The sequence below is a fragment of the Lynx rufus genome, unplaced genomic scaffold, assembly GCF_022079265.1.
Source record: "Lynx rufus isolate CCGP_SWC_20201006 ecotype Redwood Valley unplaced genomic scaffold, mLynRuf1.p SCAF_9, whole genome shotgun sequence".
In the NCBI taxonomy this organism is placed as follows: domain Eukaryota; kingdom Metazoa; phylum Chordata; class Mammalia; order Carnivora; family Felidae; genus Lynx; species Lynx rufus.
This window is the reverse complement of record NW_025814897.1, coordinates 70801597-70824309: the sequence shown is the minus strand read 5'-3', so window position 1 is coordinate 70824309 and position 22713 is coordinate 70801597. Positions and strand designations below refer to the sequence as shown.

At 37.9% G+C, this 22713-nt stretch overlaps 1 protein-coding gene across 1 annotated transcript in view; it reads left to right on the top strand.

Annotated features, from left to right (window-relative positions):
• Positions 1-21542, top strand: part of COPB1 (COPI coat complex subunit beta 1) — a 35674-nt gene extending 14132 nt beyond the window's left edge. Inside the window, exons 8-22 of the mRNA XM_047071322.1 lie at positions 1651-1770; positions 3596-3703; positions 3793-3939; positions 5619-5764; positions 6988-7084; positions 8153-8313; positions 9177-9297; positions 10548-10775; positions 10932-11111; positions 14303-14447; positions 15517-15636; positions 18331-18476; positions 19055-19144; positions 20305-20460; positions 21145-21542. Of these exons, the coding sequence (XP_046927278.1) occupies positions 1651-1770; positions 3596-3703; positions 3793-3939; positions 5619-5764; positions 6988-7084; positions 8153-8313; positions 9177-9297; positions 10548-10775; positions 10932-11111; positions 14303-14447; positions 15517-15636; positions 18331-18476; positions 19055-19144; positions 20305-20460; positions 21145-21204 (2025 nt within the window). The 3' untranslated portion in view covers positions 21205-21542. The remainder of the gene's footprint in view (positions 1-1650; positions 1771-3595; positions 3704-3792; positions 3940-5618; positions 5765-6987; positions 7085-8152; positions 8314-9176; positions 9298-10547; positions 10776-10931; positions 11112-14302; positions 14448-15516; positions 15637-18330; positions 18477-19054; positions 19145-20304; positions 20461-21144) is intronic.
• Positions 21543-22713: the final 1171 nt, after the last annotated feature.

Genomic DNA, 22713 nt, shown 5'->3' with positions numbered 1-22713 from the left:
TCCCATAATGTCCGTGTCTTGGATAGCAATTGTATAATTGTCAAAATTAAGAAATTCCCATTGGAACAATATTATTGTTAAGTAAACTATAGGCATTATTTGAATTCCACCAGTTTTCCCCCACAAAAATGTCCTTTTTTGGTACCAGGATTCAATCCAGGATCCCACATTACATATAGTTGTCATGTGTTAGTCTCCTCTAATCAGTGACACTTTCTCAAGCGTTTTCTTGTTTTTCATGACCTTGACACTTTAAGAGTAGTGGGTGGGTCACTTTGTAAAATGTCTCTCTAGGGCGCCTGGGTGGCGCAGTCGGTTAAGCGTCGGACTTCAGCCAGGTCACGATCTCGCGGTCCGTGAGTTCGAGCCCCGCATCAGGCTCTGGGCTGATGGCTCAGAGCCTGGAGCCTGTTTCCGATTCTGTGTCTCCCTCTCTCTCTGCCCCTCCCCCGTTCATGCTCTGTCTCTCTCTGTCCCAAAAATAAATAAACGTTGAAAAAAAATTAAAAAAAAAAAATATCCTATTTCTGCTCAGACTTAAACCAACTAATTTTAGCATTTCTGTACAGCAATTTTTTTTAATGTTTAAAATTTTTTTTTTTTTCAACGTTTATTTATTTTTGGGACAGAGACAGACAGAGCATGAACGGGGGAGGGGCAGAGAGAGAGGGAGACACAGAATCGGAAACAGGCTCCAGGCTCTGAGCCATCAGCCCAGAGCCCGACGCGGGGCTCGAACTCACGGACCGCGAGATCGTGACCTGGCTGAAGTTGGACCCTTAACCGACTGCGCCACCCAGGCGCCCCATAATGTTTATTTATTTTGAGAGAGAGCACATGGAGGAAGGTCAGAGAGAGAGGGAGAGAATCCTAAGCAGGCTCTGCACTGCCAGCACAGAGTCTGATGTGGGACTTCAACCCACGAACCATGAGGTCATGACCTGGGCCGAAATAAGTAGTTGGATGCTTAACCGACTGAGCCACCCAGGCTCCCCTGTACAGCAGTTGTTAATGTGATATTTTAATGGTGGTTTTCTATTTTCCTCATTCTACATTTAATAATTGGAGTTCTGCAAGGAGGAGCTGTACTTTTTCCTCCCTCCCGCTTTCTTTCTCTCTTTATATTAGCATGGCTATTTCATTCTGTATATTGTAGTCATTATTATTTAATTTTATTGGTCATGTTATTCCAGCTTTGGTCATTGGGAGCTCTTTCAGGTTGTTCCTTTGTCCTCTGCTTTTAATGAGTCAGGGTAATTTTTATGGTCTTAATTTTTCTGTACTGTAATGCAGGTGTGTTAGACTTTGCACCTAAACTAAAAGATGCTCAATAGCTATATTTTAGGGAATACTTTTTTCTACCTTTTCCTTAGTTTCAACTCTTAATTTTTGACTGTTGGTATTTCTACCTATAGCAGCCCCTTTTCATTATTTTAATTTGTGATGCTTCCTAAGTTTTTTAAACTTGAAAATAATGAAATTTGTTAGAATTTAGGAAATAGAGGGACATATTCCTTTGGGGAAAATACATAAAGTTTTAGTACAGTAGTAGTGAATATATTTTGGCTCCTTAGGGGCTTTTTTTCCTTATCTTCAAATTCTGTGTTTAAGATGGGTGTGTGCTTAAAACATGTTTCTTTTTTTATATAGGCTGCTGCTCAGTGCTACATTGATTTAATTATTAAGGAAAGTGACAACAACGTAAAGCTCATAGTTCTGGATCGATTGATAGAATTAAAAGAGCATCCTGCTCATGAACGAGTACTACAGGTAAACATTATCTGGAAGAGAAAAATCCTAGATAAAATCTTTTTCAAGTTGAGATAATACTTAAGCCTTGCTGTCTTGGTTAACATAAATTCTTGAATCACTCCTTGGCCTTTTGGCTAAGATCAAGTGTAGTAACATAAATTCTTGGAGACTGGGCAGTGTAAATTTTGGTCAACTAAGATGTAACTTTTGAATCACCATAGTCTTTTGGGGTATTGTCTTTGCCATAAAAAATTTTTTTCTAAAATGAATTAATGTTATCTTATATGCTATTTGTACTGCATTGGATATTCTTAGTAATAGAAATACACGCATTTTAATTTGGATATAATTTACAGTTTGTGAAAAATAATTATTCCAGTTGATTGAAAATAAAAGGTAATTGAATTGGGGGCACATGGGTGGCTCAGTTGGTTGAGCATCTGACTCTAGATTTTGGCTCAGGTCATGATCTCACAACTCGTGGGTTTGAGCCCTGCTTTGGGCTCTGCACTGAAACTGTGAAGCCTGCTTGGGATTCTCTCTCTGCCCTTCCCCTGTGTGTGCGTGCATGTGCTCTCTCTCTGTCAAAATAAATAAATAAACTTAAAAAAAAAAGATAATTGAATTCTATGGAATTATCAACATACCTATTTAATCTGTGAGAATAATGATTGTTATAAAAGTAAAGCCCCATGACAGCTAACTCCAATGCTATCCCGGATCAGAGCAACAACAAAAAATTTACAGGACATTTTTGGGACAGTTGGAGAAATGTGCATTATAGACTGTGTATTAGTTAATATCACTGTTCCCAGTGTCAAGTTCTCTGAATTTGATCATTGTACTGTGGTTATGTAAGAGCTTGTCCTTCTTTGGAAATGTACACGAGAATGTTTAGGGGTAGAGTTTGATAAAGCATATGCAACAGAATTAACAACTGGTGAATGTAAGTGAAAGTTACACAGGAATAGAGTTTTAGAACTTTTTTATCAGTGAAGTTTTTTTAAATAAAGTTTTAAAGAAGTAAAATCATGTGTAAATTAGTTTTGCTATATTTTAAACATGTTTTTAAGTTTATTTGTTTTGAGAGAGAGCGCACGCATGAGCGAATAGGAAGGAGGGGCAGAGCCCCTGACAGCGTGGAGACCGATGCCAGTCTCAGTCTCCTGAATCGTGAGATCAAGATGTGAGCAGAAATCAAGAGTCAGACGCTTAAACCGACTGAGCCCCCCGGGTATCCCTAGTTTTGCTATATTTTAAAGTATATTCCTTAAAACATAACATCTTCCTGCAGAGCAAAAATAATGTTACCACATTTAATGAAATTATTAATAGTTTCTTAATATTATCCAATGCCAACTCCAAAGTCAGATTTTCCCAGATGTCCCTGAAATGTACTTTTGTTTAGCTTGTCCAATTCTTGACCTTATGGCTTACCTGATTATGTCCTTATGTCTCAGTTGGAGCAGTATTTTTTTTTTTCATGACGTGGGCTTGTTGAAGAGACCAGACCAATTGTCCTGTAAGATGCTCTTCCTTGTGGGTTTATTTAATGACTTCCCAGTGGTGTCATTCAGTTTGTTTCTCTGACTCCTATATTTCCTGTTAACTATATGTTTGATCTAAAGCTTGATAAAGAGTAAATGTTTGTAGTTTGCATCATATGTGATATTATATACTTCATATTGCATTACATCAGGATACCCCAGATATCTGGTTCTTCTACCACTAGTGATTGTATTATTGATTAAAGAATTAAGGTGGTGATAGATACCCTATTGTGTGGTTAGGATTTTTTTCTGTTAATATTTGTGTTAATTCTGGAGTTTTTGTTCTTTCTCAGGATCTAGTTATGGACATCCTGAGAGTATTGAGCACACCAGACTTAGAAGTACGCAAGAAAACTCTGCAGTTAGCACTGGATCTTGTTTCTTCTAGGAATGTTGAAGAGGTAAAACAAAACTCTGAAAGAAAGCACTGTTGTAAGCTGTCAGGACAAACATGGTATAATTCCCACTTAACTTTTATTTGGTTCTCTAGCTGGTTATTGTTCTGAAGAAGGAAGTGATTAAAACAAATAATGTGTCTGAGCATGAAGATACTGACAAATACAGACAACTCCTTGTGAGAACATTGCATTCCTGTTCTGTCCGATTTCCAGATATGGCTGCAAATGTTATTCCTGTGGTATGTAATTCCAGTGACTTTAATTTTGAAATTCTCTAAAAGAATGAAAAGAGTTACATAGCACTTAGACTCTGGAACTGTCTAGTAGATTCACTAAATCTTGTGGTCAGACGGGATCTTGATGTTCACTGTTAAGCTCAGAAGGTTAAGGACTCTGACTTCTTTCTCTTACATTTACATCAAAAACGTAAACAGGGCGCCTGGGTGGCTTAGTTGGTTAAGCGTCCGACTTTGGCTCAGGTCATGATCTCACAGTCTGTGGTTTCGAGCCCTGCATTGGGCTCTGTGCTAATAGCTCAGGGCCTGGAGCCTGCTTCAGATTCTGCATCTCCTCTCTCTGCTCCTCCTCCACTCGCACTCTGTCTCTCTCTCTCTCAAAAGTAAATAAACATTAAAAAAAAAAAATTTTTTTTTTTTTTTTTTTTAATTAAAAAAAAAACTAAACAACGGGAGTGCCTGGGTGGCTCAGTCGGTTAAGTGGCTGACTCTTGATTTCAGTTCAGGCCATGATCTCAACGATTCATGAGTTCAAGCCCCCTGTTGAGCTCTGCACTGACAGCGTGGCGCCTGCTTGGGATTCTCTCTCTCTTTCTCTCAAAAATAAATAAATAAATAAACAAACAAACAAACATTTTTTTGTTTTAAGTAAATACAGAAAAACACAGTGATGAATACTTCCATGTATTATTATAATTGATGTTTGTTACAATTACCTGTGGCAAAATTATGCTGTGTATATGTGATTCAGTAGGGCAAATAAGTATTTCTCTCAAATAGTTTTATCTCTTTACAAGTTGAAGGATTTAGGGGCACCTGGGTGGTTCAGTCAGTTAAGTGTCTGACTTCGGCTCAGGGCATGATCTCAGGGTTCTTGAGTTCGAGCCCCACGTTGGGCTCTGTGCTGACAGCTCAGAGCCTGGAGCCTGTTTTCAAATTCTGTGTCTCCCTCTCTCTCAGCCCCTCCCCTGCTCACACTCTGCCTCTCTGTCTGTCTCTCAAAAATAAATAAAACGTTAAAAAAAAATTTTTTTTTAAGTTCAAGGCTTTAGGGGCATCTGGGTGGCTCAGTCAGTTAAGTGGCCAGCTCTTCATTTCAGCTCAGGTCACGATCTCATGGTTCGTGGGTTTTAGCCCTGCATTGAGCTCCGCACTGACAGTGCGAAATGTGCTTGGGATTCTCTCTCTCCCTCTCTGCCCCTCCCCTGCTCACTCTCTCAAACAAAAAAAAAACAAAAAAAAAAACAAAAAAAAAAACCAAAAAAAAAGTTGAAGGATTTAGTTATAGGAAAAATATATATACCTAGAATCTTTGGCTTCTGTCACTGTCAGATAAATGAAGTATGTTATTATAATTTGAAATTTTATCTTTGAACTTCAGATTTCCTCTGAAATGATTTTGCTTTTAGTTACAACTGAGGTGTATCCAATTAATTTATTTTGAGTTGTGTATTTCCAGCTTTTGTTTTATAGTGAGTTTTTTTGTAGTAAACTTGGCTGCACAAAAACCAGAAAAGACATTGTGACTTTGTTTACGTAACAGTACTTGTCTCTCAACATTTTGTTACATGTTTGAAAATCATTAATTATATTTCTTGTGAATTTGTTTACTTCTTAAAACTTAGATAATTTTCTTTCTGAAAATTATATAACTTACCTATTTTTCTTTTTTTTCCTTTCAGTTAATGGAATTTCTCAGTGACAATAATGAAGCAGCAGCCGCTGATGTCTTGGAGTTTGTCCGTGAAGCCATTCAGCGCTTTGATAACCTGAGAATGCTTATTGTTGAGAAGATGCTTGAAGTCTTTCATGCTATTAAATCTGTCAAGTAGGTTTAACATCTGTTTAAATGTAAGGTCAAGCAAGCATTTTACCGTTTCTATCTTTAAAGGGTCATTTGGTAGAAAATACAAGAGAGAAGAAATGAAGCAAAACACTAAAACCAACATAAGTGTCATAGTAAACATCACCTTACCTTACTCTCTGTAAATCTGCAATCTATGGGCAGAATTTGTTTTTGTAGGTATGATTGACCTAGGTTTCTCTATCCGTATTTCCTCTAAAACATGGTGTATCCTAAAGTGGCGAAGGAACATATTTTTAAAGGGTATCACTTTTTGGATATCAGTATTTATATCCCCCATTAGCATTTACTAAAATGAGGGATTGAAAATGCAGCCCAAATCTGACGTCATGCATTTCCCTTAAAATAGCTTTTGCTAATGAGAAAGGACTGTTGCATCCAAACTTTGCTTCATTGAAAGCATCTGATAGGTGGAGTGTAATACACTTCCATTATATCTGCCTGGATAGAAAAGAAAGGACCATTGCAAAATTGTTTTTGTTTGTTTGTTTGTTTTGTTTTTTTGTTTTGCAAAATTGTTTTTATGATATGACAATGAATTGATATTTGTGGAAGTGAGAAAGATTTGCTTCCTTTGTGAGAAAACAAGTATATCTAAGTTTTGCCTTCAGTGGCCATCATCTCTTAGAGCTTTAGTTTCTAAAATTTTTCTGAATAAATTTAATGAAAATCTTAGGGAAAAGGTGACTGAAGATTCTATTCAGTTTAACATTTTTAATTAGAGAATTGTTGCTTTCCTTCTGTTTTTGGGTTTTTTGTATTACCAATCCTTTGCACTCCTTCCTAATAGTTCTGTTCAGCATCTTGTCTATTCTTTTCAGTGGCTGTAATAAAAAGTGAATTACTTTTTACATCAAAGTAATACAGTTTTTATAGTAGTAAGTGATTAAAATAAAATTTACCTTAACTCTGTCCTAAATGGAGGATAACACCTTTCTGGGAAACATTTTGGTGTTTTATTTTTACTAATGAGATTACCAGTTTTAAAATATTTGTAATAATGGTGAGAACACTTATTTTCTTTTTAATCCTTGTGATTTCTGGAGAGAATCAAAGAAACTTAGTGCCTTTATTACATTCTTAAAATTTCATCCATCTACCCTTGGAACTGCAGAATCTTGTTGTTTTCCTTGAGCTTAAATTCACAGAGAACAATCTCTGCTTCAAGAACTGTGTTCTTCCCTTAGGATTTACCGAGGAGCATTATGGATCCTGGGAGAATACTGTAGTACCAAGGAAGACATTCAGAGTGTGATGACTGAAGTCCGCAGGTCCCTGGGGGAGGTATGTCTTACTTTAGAAAAAACTACTTAAATGGTGGTATTTACTTCAGTAAATCTGACTTTTGTGTGCTGGTTTGCTTTCTTTCATGTTTTTAGTTAGTCAGGGTTAAAGAACATTGAAAAATATGTCTTAATTACCTCTATAATTAAGGCTTAGAGGCTGTGGGAAATTAGGGGCATCCCTCTCCCTTGCATTGAGCTGCATACAGCATTGTCTGTGTTATTTACTGTTTAGGGTAAGGTTTTATTTGAACAAGAGGTTCTATGTTTAAAAAAAAAGACTTGTAAAACTCTGTGCTAGCCTTTATGTTTTGAAAGGAGAATGTAAATATTATAAGAACTGGGCTGACATTAGAATATTTCTGTACTAAAACTGGCAGTGTTTCCTCATCCCACCATATGGTAGAATAGGAAGAACAGTGCTTGTCAGGAGACCTTGGTTACAGTTTCGCTTCTGCTGGTAATTAACTCTGGGACCTTGGATCTAAGTTTCTTAACATGACTGGACTTTAGGTTTTTCACTTATGAAGTCAGGGAATTGACAGTTAATGATTGAAGAGCTCTTAAGTTAGATGATTGGATTGGTATTGAGGAATAAATACATAGTAGCCATTTGGTTTTTTAAAAAAGGTAGTTGATGAAGTTACTATGTACATACAAGTCAGGTTTATTTCATTTTAGCATAGGTGCTGTTAGGGCTAGGATTGCAGGGGAAGGGATAGAGAAGAGGAGTAAGGCTTAGTAAGTATCTACTCTGTCTTAGTCACTGTCCTAAGCATTTTCCTATAAAGTAACTTGTATGAATAGAATTAAGATTTCCATTTAAGAGAGAAACTGAGACTCAAAGTAGTTTAATTAACTTGCCCAGAACCATTCAACAAGTAAGTGGCATTCACTCCAAAGCCCTGTTCTCCTCACTACATTGCCCAGGGAAGGAAAGAAAATTGAATGCAGAGTTGCAAAAATCCCCTCGGGGGAATTGCCTCCTCCATAGAAATGATTGAATATTTAAATACAATTTGCTTGCGGTTGATATTATTACTAAATTGATATTCCAATTGATTTTTAGATCCCAATCGTAGAGTCAGAAATAAAGAAAGAAGCTGGTGAATTAAAACCTGAAGAGGAAATGACTGTGGGGCCAGTTCAGAAGTTGGTAACTGAGATGGGCACCTATGCAACTCAGAGCGCCCTTAGTAGTTCCCGACCCACCAAGAAAGAGGATGAAAGGTAATTTGCAGCACCTGTACCTTACCATCTGTACTGTTTAAGTTATCACTCCTGTGATAGGACAAGTGGTTTTTCTCTGATTAGTTTGCTTTTTTTGACCAAAATGGAAATCTTAGCCATTTAAGATACTTGAAAGGAGGACATTTAATTTCTTTCTCCCAGAAATTGTGTTAATGGCTTGAATCTCTGCTTCTCAAAACTACTTTCATTGAAAGAACTGTTCTGTTTAAAATTAATTTACTCACATAGAAAATGCAAAGTAGAGGTAACTTTGTGAGTTTCATTGTCTGTATTAGTACTTGGGAAACATATTTTGAAGATTTTCCACTTCTAATTGATGGAATAACAATTTGATGTTTCTGCCTTATTTTGCACTCCCACTTTTATAACGAAGATAAAAATGATGCCTAAAGTTTTAACAGTTGTTTACTATATGCTAGGCACTGTGCTGAGTAGTTTGTCTATTAACAACAACTTGTTGAAATGCAGTATATGATTATCCGCGTTTTACAGAAGATACTTCAAATTCCTCTTCTGTTAGAAAAGTTTCCTCTTCTGTTACCCATAGGGAAACAATAAATAGATAAGCTGGAATTTGAATGTAGCTCATTGGCTCCAGTACATACACTGGTAATCATTTTCTTTTTCCATATTCAGTGGCTCTAGCATCTTTTGAGGATAAGCTGTAAAACCATGTATATTTTCCTTTTTCCATTCTAAAAGCTAAGGAGGAAACTGAGAATCCTTTTCACTGAAGGGTGGCAGTGAGATTGTTAAATAGGCTTATTGGAATCATTTCTGCAAAAACTGTATGCTGCTTAAGAAATGGTGGGTGGGTTTCACTTTTTGTGGTTGCTTTGCAGACCTCCCCTAAGAGGATTCCTTCTGGATGGAGATTTCTTTGTTGCTGCCTCCCTTGCCACAACTCTGACCAAGATTGCCTTGCGCTATGTAGCTTTGGTTCAGGAGAAGAAAAAGCAAAATGTAAGCTTATTTATCCTGCATTTACCTAGCAAATATTGAGTGTCTGCTATATGCACTGAACAGTGAAGGACCTAAAAGGAAATGCTGAAGTTGTTGTCATTAAAGGGCTTATGGGGACACCTGGGTGGCCCAATTGGTTAAGAATCTGACTCTTGATTTCAGCTCAGGTCATGATCTCATGGTGGTGAGATCAAGCCCTGTGTCAGGCTCCATGCTGACCGCGGAGAGCCTGCTTGGGATTTTCTCTCCCCCTCTCTCTCTGCCCGTCTCTCACTTGTGTGTGTGTGCATGCACACTCTCTCAAAATAAATATTTAAAACTATTAAAAATAAAGAGCTTATGGTAATGGGGAAACGGATATAGTAATATAACGTTATTGTAAAATTGACAAAGTAATACGATAATGGTACCTTGTGGAAGAGATGTAAGGGTTTATGAAGCCAGTCGTTTGTTTGCTAGGATCAGTCAAGGCTCAGTGAAGGAAAGACCTCTCTCTCCAGTATTTTCATCTAGTCAGTCACTGTCTATTTTATCCCAGAAGTGTCTCTTAAATGGGTTTTCATTTCTGGAAAATAGTACAGAAAGCCAGGGGGTACTGGTCTAGATTAGAAAGGACTAAAGAGAATAACAGCCAAGTAAGATTGATGAAGCTGATCCTGGATCAAAAAAACAATAAAAACATTTTGTGACATTAGGAAAATTTATTTGAATATAAGTATATAGTATATATATTTTTAGATTGCTCTATTTCTCAGGTGAGATAACAATATTGTGGTTGTATAGGAAACTGCCTTGATTCTTAAGACGTGTATGCTGAAGTACTTATGGGGTGGAGTACCTTGCTTTCATATGGTTAGTCAAAAAAGGAAGTGTACACATACAGGCAGAATAAGAAAGCAAATGTGGCATAATGTCAGCAACTGGTAAAATGTATCATTCTTTTAACTTTTCTGTAGTTGGAAATTTAAAAAAAAGATAGCACTAGCATGTGAAGGGGTTAGGTAAGGGAAAACAGTTAAAAAGCCATTGCTATTTCAGTTGAAGGTTAATGAAGGTATTAGAGGGTGGCAGTTAAAAAGATAGGAAGGAAAAGGGTGTATCAAATATATGGCGATAAAATCTAAAGCATTTGAAATCTTATTTGAGTGAAGCGAAAATTAGGTTTATTCCTTGGATTGTGAGTTATAATAAAGTGACATTATTGAATTGGAGAACCGTGACAATAATAATCCATTTCTCTACTTTTCTAGTCTTTTGTTGCTGAGGCTATGTTGCTTATGGCCACTATCCTTCATTTGGGAAAATCGTCTCTTCCTAAGAAGCCAATTACAGATGATGATGTAGATCGAATTTCCCTGTGCCTCAAGGTCTTGTCTGAATGTTCACCTTTAATGAATGACATTTTCAATAAGGAATGCAGACAGTCCCTCTCTCACATGTTATCTGCTAAACTAGAAGAAGAGAAATTATCTCAGAAGGTAAGGTATATATGATTAAGTCATAAAAGCACTTTGTGGTTTTTTATTTTGTTGATTTTTCTGTTCTCCTATGTGAAGGCTGTCCCTATAGGCCTACAGAAAGCTGTCTTCCTTTCTGTATTAAAGAGAGATGTGTGTACTGTTTTCTCAACACAGAAAGAATCTGAAAAGAGAAATGTGACAGTACAGCCTGATGACCCCATTTCCTTTATGCAACTAACTGCTAAGAATGAAATGAACTGCAAGGAAGATCAGTTTCAGCTGAGCCTGCTGGCAGCAATGGGCAACACACAGAGGAAAGAGGCAGCAGATCCCCTCGCATCTAAACTTAACAAGGTAACAAAATGTCAAATACATTGGTAAGGGATTTAAATTAGCCACTTAAGAAAGTAGTAATTCGGCACCTGTGTGGCTCAGTCAGTTAAGCGTCCACTTTGGCTCAGGTCGTGATCTCACAGTTTGTGAGTTCAAGCCCTGCGTCGGGCTCTGTGCTGACAGCTCAGAGCCTGGAGCCTGTTTCAGATTCTGTCTCCTTCTCTCTCTGCCCCTCCCCCACTTGTGCTCTGTCTCTCTGTCTCTCAAAAATAAATATAAAAAAAATTTTTTTTAAAAATTAGTATTTAAAAAAAAAAAGAAAGTAGTAATTAGGAAGTGGCTGCTCCCATATTTTTTTAAACAGGAGTTTGTTTGTTTGTTTGTTTGTTTGTTGGGGGGGTGGGGAGGATGCAGAGGGAAGAGGGAAGAGAGAATCTTAAGCAGGCTCTGCACTGCCAGTGCAGAGCCCAATGCAGGGCTTGATCTCAAGACCATGAGATCATGCCCTGAGCATGATCAAGAGTCGGACACTTAAACGACTGAGCCACCCAGGTAGATACCCCTGGTCTCACTGTTTTTTTTTTTTAAACATTTATTCAGTTTTTGAGAGACAGAGACAAAGAGTGAGCAGGGCAGGGGCAGAGAGAGACACAAAATCTGAAGCAGGCTCCAGGCTCCAAGCTGTCAGCACAGAGCCCGACGCGGGGCTCGAACTCACGAACTGTGAAATCATGACCTGAGACGAAGTCGGATGCCCAACTGACTTAGCCACCCAGGCGCCCCATGGTCTCGCTGTTTTTTAAAAGAAAAATAACTTGTTACACAGCATCAGTTTTTATCAAGTCACTGTGATCAATAGGTTCACGAAACATGTATTAAACTCAAGATACTGGGACACCTGGGTGGCTCAGTCAATTAAGCATCCAACTTCAGCTCAGGTCATGATCTCACGGTTTGTGTGTTCAAGCCCCACAATGGGCTGTCTGCTGTCAGAACAGAGCCCACTTCAGCTCCTCTGTCTCCTCTCTCTGCCCATCCTCTGCTTGTGCGCATGCATGTGCACCCTCTCTCAAAAATAAACAAACTTTAAAAAAAAAATAAAATGCTTAAAAAAACCCTCAGATTCCAATAAAGTATTTTACTCTACAGTAGTACTATAAGTCCAATAGATGGTTTTATAACTTGTTCCAGTTGTTTGTGGAATCATAGACTAACACATAAGCTGGGAGATCCTAAAAGATTAACTAAAACTTTTAAAGGACAGGGCTCTGGCCTCTACTCTGACACCCTGCCCTCAGTTTCTTCTGTCCCCTGTTACATTATATTTTTGTAATGCTTGTTTATTTTTGAGAGAGAGTGAGCACAAGCTGGGGAGGGACAGAGAGGGAGACAGAGGATCTGAAGCAGGTTCTGCACTGATAGCACAGAGCCCAATGTGGGGCTCAAACTCACAAACCGTGAGATCATGACCTGAGCCAAAGTCAGATGCTTAACCAACTGAGCCACCAGGCACCCTTTGTCCCCTGTTATTTTAAACAGTGTGACCCCACTTTTTTATATTCCTAGTATTTTGAGTACCATATAGGATTTTAATAGGAAAACTATTCTATTCTTAATACATAAATTCACAAATCAATGATCTAGTTCACTCCTTTCATCTATTAGGTGAGAGTAAACAATCTCAAATTGATTGGTCCTAGATATGGTTAGTAGCAGAATTGGAACTACTGAAACACTTTCTCTCCCTTATAATTGGGAATTGACATCAACAATATTAGAGTTTTTAATGTTTTTAATTAATTTTTTTAAATTGTGATATAATTTCCATAAAATCAAATTTATCCTCTTAAGTATTCTTTTTTTTTTAAATATTTATTTTGAGAGAGAGAATGTATGTGCACAAACAGGGAAGAGGCAGAGAGCAAGGGAGAGAGAATCCCAAGCAGGCTCCTTCCTGTCAGCACAGAGCCCAGCGCAGGGCTCAAACCCACCTTGAGATCATGACTGAGCTGCAGTCAAGAGTCGGACACTTAACTGGTTGAGCCACCCAGGCACCCCAAGCCCCTTACAGTTCGGTGGCACTGAGTATGTTCACATTATTGTGCAACTGTCACCAGCATCCATCCATCCATCCCCAGAACTTTTTTCATCTTGCAAAGCTGAGACTCTGTGCCCATTGAACAATAACTTCCCATACCCGCCTCCCCTAAGTCTCTGACAACCACCAGTCTGCTTTCTATCACTATGAATGATTGTTCCAGGCACCTCATATTAGCAGAATCATACAGAATTTGCCCTTTTGTGACTGGCTTATTTCACTTAACCTCTTCAGGGTTCATTCATGGTGTAGTATGTGTCAGAATTCTTTTTAAAGGCTGAGTAATACTCCATTCTGAATAATTGTTTATCCATTTATCTGTTGATAGACACTTGGATTACTTCCACCTTTTGACTGTTGGTGAATAATGCTTTTTGAACATGGGTGCACAAATATCTCTTTGAGGCACTACTTTCATTTCTTTTGGATTATACTCAGAGGTGAAATTGCTGGATCATAAGTCCCTTACCAAATGTATGATTGGCAAATATTTTCTCCCATTCTACAGGTTGTCTTTTCACTCTGTTAATAATGTCCTCTGATGCACAAAAGTTTTTCATTTTGACATAATCCAGTTTTAATCTGTTTTTTTTCTTTTGCTGCGTTTTTGGTGACAATATTATGTTTAAAATGCTATACTTGGGTGTTTTTAAAAAATATGGTGGGAGAAGTGTATAAAATTTATCTTTGTGGAATTACAAGCATTTCTTGCTATATAATCTATTTAGTTCCTGAGCTTAGGTAGCAGGGACTACCACATGATCTGGATTTTATTTAGTTCCCAAGTTTTGGAGAGCAACTAGTAAGTTTAGATGCTGAGGGATTTAACTGAAAATGTATCCAAATCTATTTGGTTCCTAAATGGAGATCATGTTTAATGTATTTGCTCATCTTTCTCCTACCCAGCTGTAAAGTCTAGCACCTGTTATTTCTAATGTCTCCGTTTCAGTTACCCACATCTACATTATAAAATAGTTTTATTTTATCTACGTCAAAATGATTTGTCTAAGTACACCTGTTAATTAATTACCTAACAGAGTTAGTCATTTGGCTAGGGATATATTTGGTTAAATGGTCTTGGTAACTTGATTATCTCTTTATTTTTGTTTGATAGGTCACCCAGTTGACAGGTTTCTCAGATCCTGTATATGCAGAAGCTTATGTCCATGTCAACCAGTATGATATCGTCCTGGATGTACTTGTTGTGAACCAAACCAGTGATACTTTGCAGAACTGCACGTTAGAGTTAGCTACTCTGGGTAAGGACATTTACCATAAAGGAAAGATATTATTACATAGCAAGTCTTTATGACAAATTAATAAGGGAAGTGTACAAGTTTTAGTGTAAGAATTCTCTTGAGTCTTTGTGACATTTTGTATCAAGGCTTATTAGTTTTACATTTAATGTTTAGTCTCCTTCAGCTCCCAATATTTTGAACCTCTGTGACACTGCCTTTCTTAGGTTTATGCTCTTGGTACATCCAGATGGGTTTGTTCAGTAATCTAACAAATACCAGTTTTTCTAGATATTAATAAGAGCTATTAAAGTTATGGATTTACCACATGGTTCACTTAGTTAAATTTTTAATTGCCTTAGAACAGAACTAGGGATTTTCTGAGTCTGTAACTAATACCTACCAAAGTAATATTGTTACAGTTAGCAGCTTGAGATGTCTTTTTCTTCTTAATAAAGACACATGAATCCTACTCTCTCTGACCACTTCTACAGCTGGCTTTGAAGTTGGAAAATACAAATTGTGTACAGGAATAGTGAATACAGTGCCTTTTAGAAATTTTGTGTGACTGAAGCAAGAGTTAAAGGACTTTAAGATATCAAGGGAAAAGATACTTCTGCCCTGTCTTCCTCAATATAGCTTGATGCCTGTATTAAAAAAAACAAAACAAACAAACAAAAAAAAACTATTTCTAAGCATTTACAAGTCTTTCTGTGGATTATTTTATCTTTGTTTATAATGGAGTATATTATAATTTAAAACTTAAGACTTTTGAGAAGTTTGTATTCAGTCATTGAGATAAAATGGTATGCCCCAAATAGACACACACACACACACACACGAATTAAATATAGAATTATTCTGAGAAACCTGTTTTTAAAAATGTGCATATTGATGTGAATAAGATGTTAAATGATTTATTTTTTTCCTCAAAATATTTGAGTCCTAACATTTCTCTTGTTCCTTATTTTGCTAGAAGCAATTAAGTTGCATACATTTTAAGATTTTATTTTTAGGGAGATGTGTGATTTATGATTTGAGAAATATATATGTGATTTAATAATTTTTTAACCATATCTCAATGTTTTCTCAGGGGATCTGAAACTTGTGGAAAAGCCATCTCCTTTGACTCTTGCTCCTCATGATTTTGCAAATATTAAAGCTAATGTCAAAGTAGCATCAACAGAAAATGGAATAATTTTTGGTAACATAGGTAAGGAATTGTTTTATAGCCTGTGATGTTTGAATATTTTTATTAAAGAATTTCTGTAAAGAGTAGCTGTATGCCATTTCTTGAGGACAGCACCTGAATCTATTCCATTCATTCATTCATTCACCCATTCGTCATTTATGGGGCACCTGCTATTGTAAGCACTGTACTCTGTTCATGGATGTACGGAAATGAACCATAGAGGGTCATTGTCTTCAAGAAACTGCCAAGCAAAAGGAGGAGATAGATAAGTAAATATATAAGTACAGCACAATGTGATTGGTACTAGTTTATATACTATACGCTTTGAGATCATACAGGAAAAATGCTGACTGTACTGAAGGCTTTACAGAGGAAGAGGATATGTTATCAAAGGATAACTTTTTTTTTTTTAATTTTTTTTTTTTTCAACGTTTATTTATTTTTGGGACAGAGAGAGACAGAGCATGAACGGGGAGGGGCAGAGAGAGAGGGAGACACAGAATCGGAAACAGGCTCCAGGCTCTGAGCCATCAGCCCAGAGCCTGACGCGGGGCTCGAACTCACAGACCGCGAGATTGTGACCTGGCTGAAGTCAGACGCTTAACCGACTGCGCCAGCCAGGTGCCCCTCAAAGGATAACTTTTGAACTGAGTCTAAAACATTGTACAGGCATTGGTTCCCGGACCACCTAGGGACTAACTTACACAGAGGTATTTAGTCAATAGCATTTTTTAAAGTAAGTCCTGTGTCAGGGATGGAGCCACCATGGTGAGGACAACAGATCTTTCCTCACGTAGTTTGTGGTAAGGGAGAACAGACAAGTAGAATAGAGAATACAGAGAAAACAGAGAATACGTGTAATACAGAATGGTAAGTGCTACGAGGAAGTTTGTGCTGGGGAAAGTGGGAGTCTGTGCAGACATTTGGTCAGTTTTCTCAAAGTGGTGGGGGGAGTGGGCAGGGAAGGTTAGGTAAGGCATTGTGGAACAACTAAATGCTCAAGTGGCGTTTTGAAAGATTACTAAGTGTTCCACAGATAGGCAAGGATTCAGCTGGAACACATGCAAGTAATTTGACATACTTGGAGTTCAAAGTGGACTGGAGGGTACAGAGGTTAGGAAGGTTAGTAGGAGCTGTATTTTGTCATGCTAAGGATTTCAGTTTGTCCTAATGTAGAGGGGAGCCATTAAGGACTTAAAAGTGAGTTATGTGATTAAACAGCACGATCGAAGACTGATTGGAGGAGGCAGGAAGGTTAACTAGCAGACTATTTTAGTAGCACAGGTGAGAGATGACAGAGTCTGAACCAGTGTAGCAGAGGTTGGGATGGAGGGAAGGGCTGAATATTATCAGTATTAAGAAGATAGAATGCCCAGGACACGGACTGATTGAGGAGGAAGGGGCTAGAATAACCCTCAGATTGTTTTATTGCCTTTCTTGTGTTGATATTTATGGCAGTCACCAAAACAAGGAAAACAGGAGAGAAGGACAAATTTGAGAGAAAAAATAAATATTAAGCAAGTTGAGTAATAAAGTTTCTAAAGATGTCAAAGCACAGTTTGATAGGAGTCTGAACAGGAGGTCTCAACTAGAGATAAATATTTGTTTGAAAGCCATAGAAATGGAAGAATCCCCCCCCCCAGAGAGGGCATGAAGAGGGATTTGAAAACCGAATCTAAGAGAACAGGAATACTGAAAGCTGGGTCAGCCGAGGAGAATCCTACAAAGGTATCTGAAATGTGGTCAAGAAGAAGTTAAGGAAAACTCTTCATAAAGAATCTGAAACTTCAAAAGGTCAAGTAGCATGAAGTCTAAAAGCAGGGTCCTTTGGATTTGGCGATCAGTGAAGTGAAGTAACACTTCTGGTATGTCTTGCACAGTGGTGGTGGGTTGAAGACTAGGAGATGGAGACATAGACAGTGAGCATAGACTCTTCTGAGTTGGAACCTTGGTTTTGTTAAGAATGAGAGAGGGTAGTAGACTGAAGAGAAGTCAGAGGGGGAGGGGGAGGGAGATCTGTGAGTATGTTTACAGACAAAGGGAAAAAAGTCCATAAAGAATACAAAGGTAAACACACGAGTGAGGGAGGTAATGATTGGTGGAATGAAGCCCTGGACCAAAGCAGGGATCACAGATGTGCTGATACGTGGGGTAAGGAGGTGAGAATGGATTCAGAGAGAGAGAAACTTGTTTGTAGAAAGGGGGCTAGAAATTGAAGGAACTTTTTCTTGGTAACCTCAGTTTTCTCTGAAAGTATGATAGAAATGTCAAGACGGTGGAGAAATGTCAAGAGAAGAGACTCCAATCAGATTTCGACTCTGCTGTGGAAAAAGCAGTCGTAGAAGCAAATAATTGTATCATTAAGCACCATGGCTCCTCAGTATTCATTCAAAACTATTAGTTAAGCACCTACTTAGGGTAGTTGCCTCCATGAATACTACCTACTTACATATCCACCCGGGGTGCCTAACACACTGCAACTGCTGTGTATTTACCAACTGAGTTTGAATCCTGGCCCTTCCACTTAATCAACTCTGTGACCTTGAGCAACTTACATGACTTCTCTTTGTTTTTGTTTTCTCATCCATAACATGGAAAATCATAATATTACAACATAGGATTGATGGGAGTATTACTTAATATTTGTAAAACATTCAGATTTACCTTTAGATTGCCTCTGGTGATTCAGGACCTTTTTGTGTGTGTATATTGCAGTTTATGATGTCTCCGGAGCAGCAAGTGACAGAAATTGTGTAGTCCTCAGTGATATTCACATCGACATCATGGACTATATCCAGCCTGCAACTTGCACTGATGCTGAATTCCGTCAGATGTGGGCTGAATTCGAATGGGAAAACAAAGTTAGTCCTTGGGAGATTTCCTTGAACTCCTTATCTTCCTATTTGGCTAGTGTTGAGGGATGGTCTGATAAAATTAGTCCCCCTAAAAAGTGTCAGATATGAGAAGCTGTCTCTCGATAATCTATTCTTGCAAATTAGTCTTCACCAGAAATTATGCAAGTAGGTCAGTAAGTTGCTGTTATAAATTGGTGAGGGAGCAGTTCTATTATTAATCTGATTGATCAAGACATTAAAGACATGTATAAATAATAATTGCATGTATAAATAATAATTTACCATTGAATCCAGTGTCCAAAAGAGGTTTTACAAAGTGGCCTTAATTTTTATTAGAAATATTTTATATGCAGCATGTTGATCTTTTATGAAGTTATCTATGTATGAAAGTTCTGATGCCAGCTTACAGTTTATTGGATTTTGTAGAGATGTCATTTACTTTTTTTGTTGCCCATCCTCCCCAATAAATACTGAGGAGGTTCTGTATGACAACTGAGTGTTTTCTCAACCTGAAGATAAGAAATTCATAACTTTCTCATGGTTAGGATTCTGATCTCCTTGACTTTTTTCCTCCCTCTGTGCAGGTGACAGTTAACACAAATATTGTTGACTTAAATGACTATTTACAGCATATATTAAAGTCAACTAACATGAAATGCCTCACTCCAGAGAAGGTAAGATTTAACTGAGAACTTCTTAAATCTGATAAGAGAGTAGTATGGCAGATTCCTGGCTTTGTTGTATTTCCTTTAGTGTGTTTTTGTTTCTGTTGAGCATGAGAAAAGCAGTGTCATTCTGGACTAGCTAAGAGATAAGTTATCCCACAGAATGCGTCAGTCCGCTTATCCTTTTCTACCAGAATGCATCAACCTGCTTGTTCCCAGTGCAGTGACCCAGTTGAGAGTCAAGTTAGTTTTCCTTGTCAGTCTTCTCCCTTTCAGCTAAAGGCTCCTTCCAGAATAGGTTGTGATACTGGATTTAAAAATGTCCATGCCCTCTTTTCTCTTGGCTCTGATTGTGGGTCAGAATATATCTGTTCGAATACAGAATTTTCTAAGTTGTGTATGTATGAAAAAAGACTAGAAAGAAAAATTAAACTGAGGCTCTATGGAAATTTTTTTCTTTGTAGAATTTCTGCTAATGTTATAATACTAATTTTACCAGTAAAATTCTGCCAAATAGGTTTTAATTCATATATTAGTTTATTTAAAAAATAGTCTAGCAGATACACAAACAAATACTATATGCCGAGTACTCTGTGAGCTGCTGGATATATAGTAATGAACAAAACAAAAATGGTCTCTTCCTTCTTAGAACTTAAGGTCTTGTGCAATCAGGAAACTGTAAGTAAACAGGGAATGTAAAAATACAAACTGGAATAAGTGTTGTGTCTTTGATTGAAGTCATTTTTCCTAAGGCATAATACAGACACGGTAACCTTCACACTTTTAAAAAAAAATTTTTTTTTAATGTTTATTTATTTTTTGAGAGAGAGCAAGGGAGGGGCAGAGACAGACAGAGACACAGAATCCAAAGCAGGCTCCAGGCTCTGTGCTGCCAGTAGAGAGCCTGATGTGGGACTTGAACATACGAACTGTGAGATCATGACCTGGGCCGAAGTTGGACGCTCAATTGACTGAGCCACCCAGGCACCCCAGTAACCTTCACACTTTTTACATATATAGTTCCTGAGTTTTGACACATTTATGTAGTCATGTAACCATCACTACATGGTAAGTTCTGTGTTGAAAAATGATAATTTACCTATGCTGATGGGTCCTGCTTATGTGTAGTTGTCTAGTGAAGTATTGAATTTATCGCAAATTTCTTTCAGGCTCTTTCTGGTTACTGTGGCTTTATGGCAGCCAACCTCTATGCCCGTTCCATATTTGGAGAAGATGCACTTGCAAATGTCAGCATTGAAAAGCCAATTCAACAGGGACCAGAGGCCCCTGTTACAGGCCACATAAGAATTCGTGCAAAGAGTCAGGTAACAATTGGGGTTTTTTTTTGAGATCATCTCTAAACTGAATAAAAAGGAAGAATGCATTTCTTCGTTATTTCTATATGTAGTATTCTCTATCGTACTAGTGTTTTATGTATTAGATGTATGTATGTATGTATGTAATAATAGTATTCTCTTAATAGAAATAAAACTTCTGCTTCATTAAAATGGCCCACTTTTTGGGCCTGTCATTCTGGATTATTTGCCTAAAACAGATTGGTTCCCGTAGGGTGTTTGTGAAATGGGTTCTCTATAACTTTTGAAATCCAGGCTACAAATCTATTGACTATTTGTAAATCTAGCACTAAAAGTACTTAACAAAGTAAAGTTGAGTTGAGTCTGTTTTGTATATCCTTGGTTTCATTATTACTTTTTAATGTTTTATTTATTTTTGAGAGAGAGTACAAGCCGGGGAGGGGCAGAGAGAGAGAGACAGAAGATCCAAAGCAGGCTGCAGGCTCTAAGCTGTCAGCACAGAGCCCGATGTGGAGCTCGAATTCATGAACTGCAAGATCATGACCTGGGCTGAAGTTGGATGCTTAATAGACTGAGCCACCCAGGCGCCCCTCATTATTGATGTCTTATTGAATGGGGACTTGGTTAAGATAGAATAACCTACTGATTTTATGTAGTTTTAATAATTATAAACATTTTCATTCTTCTTTACAGGGAATGGCCTTAAGTCTTGGAGATAAAATCAACTTGTCTCAGAAGAAAACTAGTGTATAAGATTTAAAAAAAAAAAAAAAAGTCCTTGCAGTTTTACAGTTAATATTTAGGTATGGGCTTACTGGACTCCCAACATCTTTTGTACTCTTTCATGCTTTATGTTATATAGAATCTGAGTTCATGCTGAATGCATTCCAGCCAATAATTTAATAGCCTTCCCTTAAATCAAGATTGAGTTTAAAATTATAGTTTGTCTTTTGTCTTAACAGTTCTGAATGCTGTCCTTAAAGTATATAATATTTCTCACATGTACCAAGACCATTTTCACAGTATAATAAACAGATCTATTCCTAAATCTTTTGTTATTTTATAAATAAATCTATAATTACATAACTTTAGTTATGTAGCAATGGATTTCTTTTAGTCATAGTTTATTTTATACTTTTTAATACAGTTTATTTTAGAAATGTTTTATTTATTTTTGAGAGAGAGGGAGAGCGCATGTGCATGAATGGGGGGAGCGGCAGAGAGAGAGGGAGGCAGAGGATCCGAAGCAGGCTCTGCACTGACAGCAGAGAGCTTGATGCAGGGCTTGAACTCATGAACTGTGAGATCATGACCTGAGCCAAAGTCGGACATTTAACTGACTGAGCCACCCAAGTGCCCCTTTTTTCAATTTTTTTTTTATTTTATATTTTTTAAATGGGTTTCTATTATAAATTTAAATGACCTTTTGAGTTGTGCATGTACAGACTTTATTAAGAGAATTTACAGGGGCACCTGGATGGCTCAGTTGGTTGGGCATCCAGCTCTTGATTTTGACCCAGGTCCTGATCTCACAGTCAGTTGTGAAATCAGCCCTATGTTGGGCTCTGCACTGGGCATGCAGCCTGCTTGAGATTCTCCTTCTCCCTCTGCTCCTCTGCCATGTGTGTGCACACACTCTGTCTCTCTCAAAAAGAGAATTTGTTGGGGCGCCTGGGTGGCGCAGTCGGTTAAACGTCCGACTTCAGCCAGGTCACGATCTCGCGGTCCGTGAGTTCGAGCCCCGCGTCAGGCTCTGGGCTGATGGCTCGGAGCCTGGAGCCTGTTTCCGATTCTGTGTCTCCCTCTCTCTCTGCCCCTCCCCCGTTCATGCTCTCTCTCTGTCCCAAAAATAAAAAAAAAAATAAAAAACGTTGAAAAAGAGAATTTGCAAATTCAGTGATAGGAGGAGGCACCTGGGTGGCTCAGTCAGTGAGCGTCCAACTCTTGATTTCAGCTCAGGTCATGATTTCTTGGGTTCAAGCCCTGCATTGGGCTCTGTCCTGGCAGTGCAGAGCCTGTTTGGGATTCATCTCTCTCCTTCTCTCTCTCTCTCTCTCTCTCTGTCTCTCTCTGCCCCTACCCCACTCGTGCTGTCTCTGCCTCTGTCAAAATAAATAAATAAACTTTAAAAAGAAAAGTTCAGTGACATGAAATGAGACAGGCCTTGATTTACTTGATTGAGTTTTACTTACTTACTGTTTCGGCAACCAGTATCTCCAAAAATGCCTTGTGTTCTAAAGGCTTTTCTCTGGCGTTTAGCTC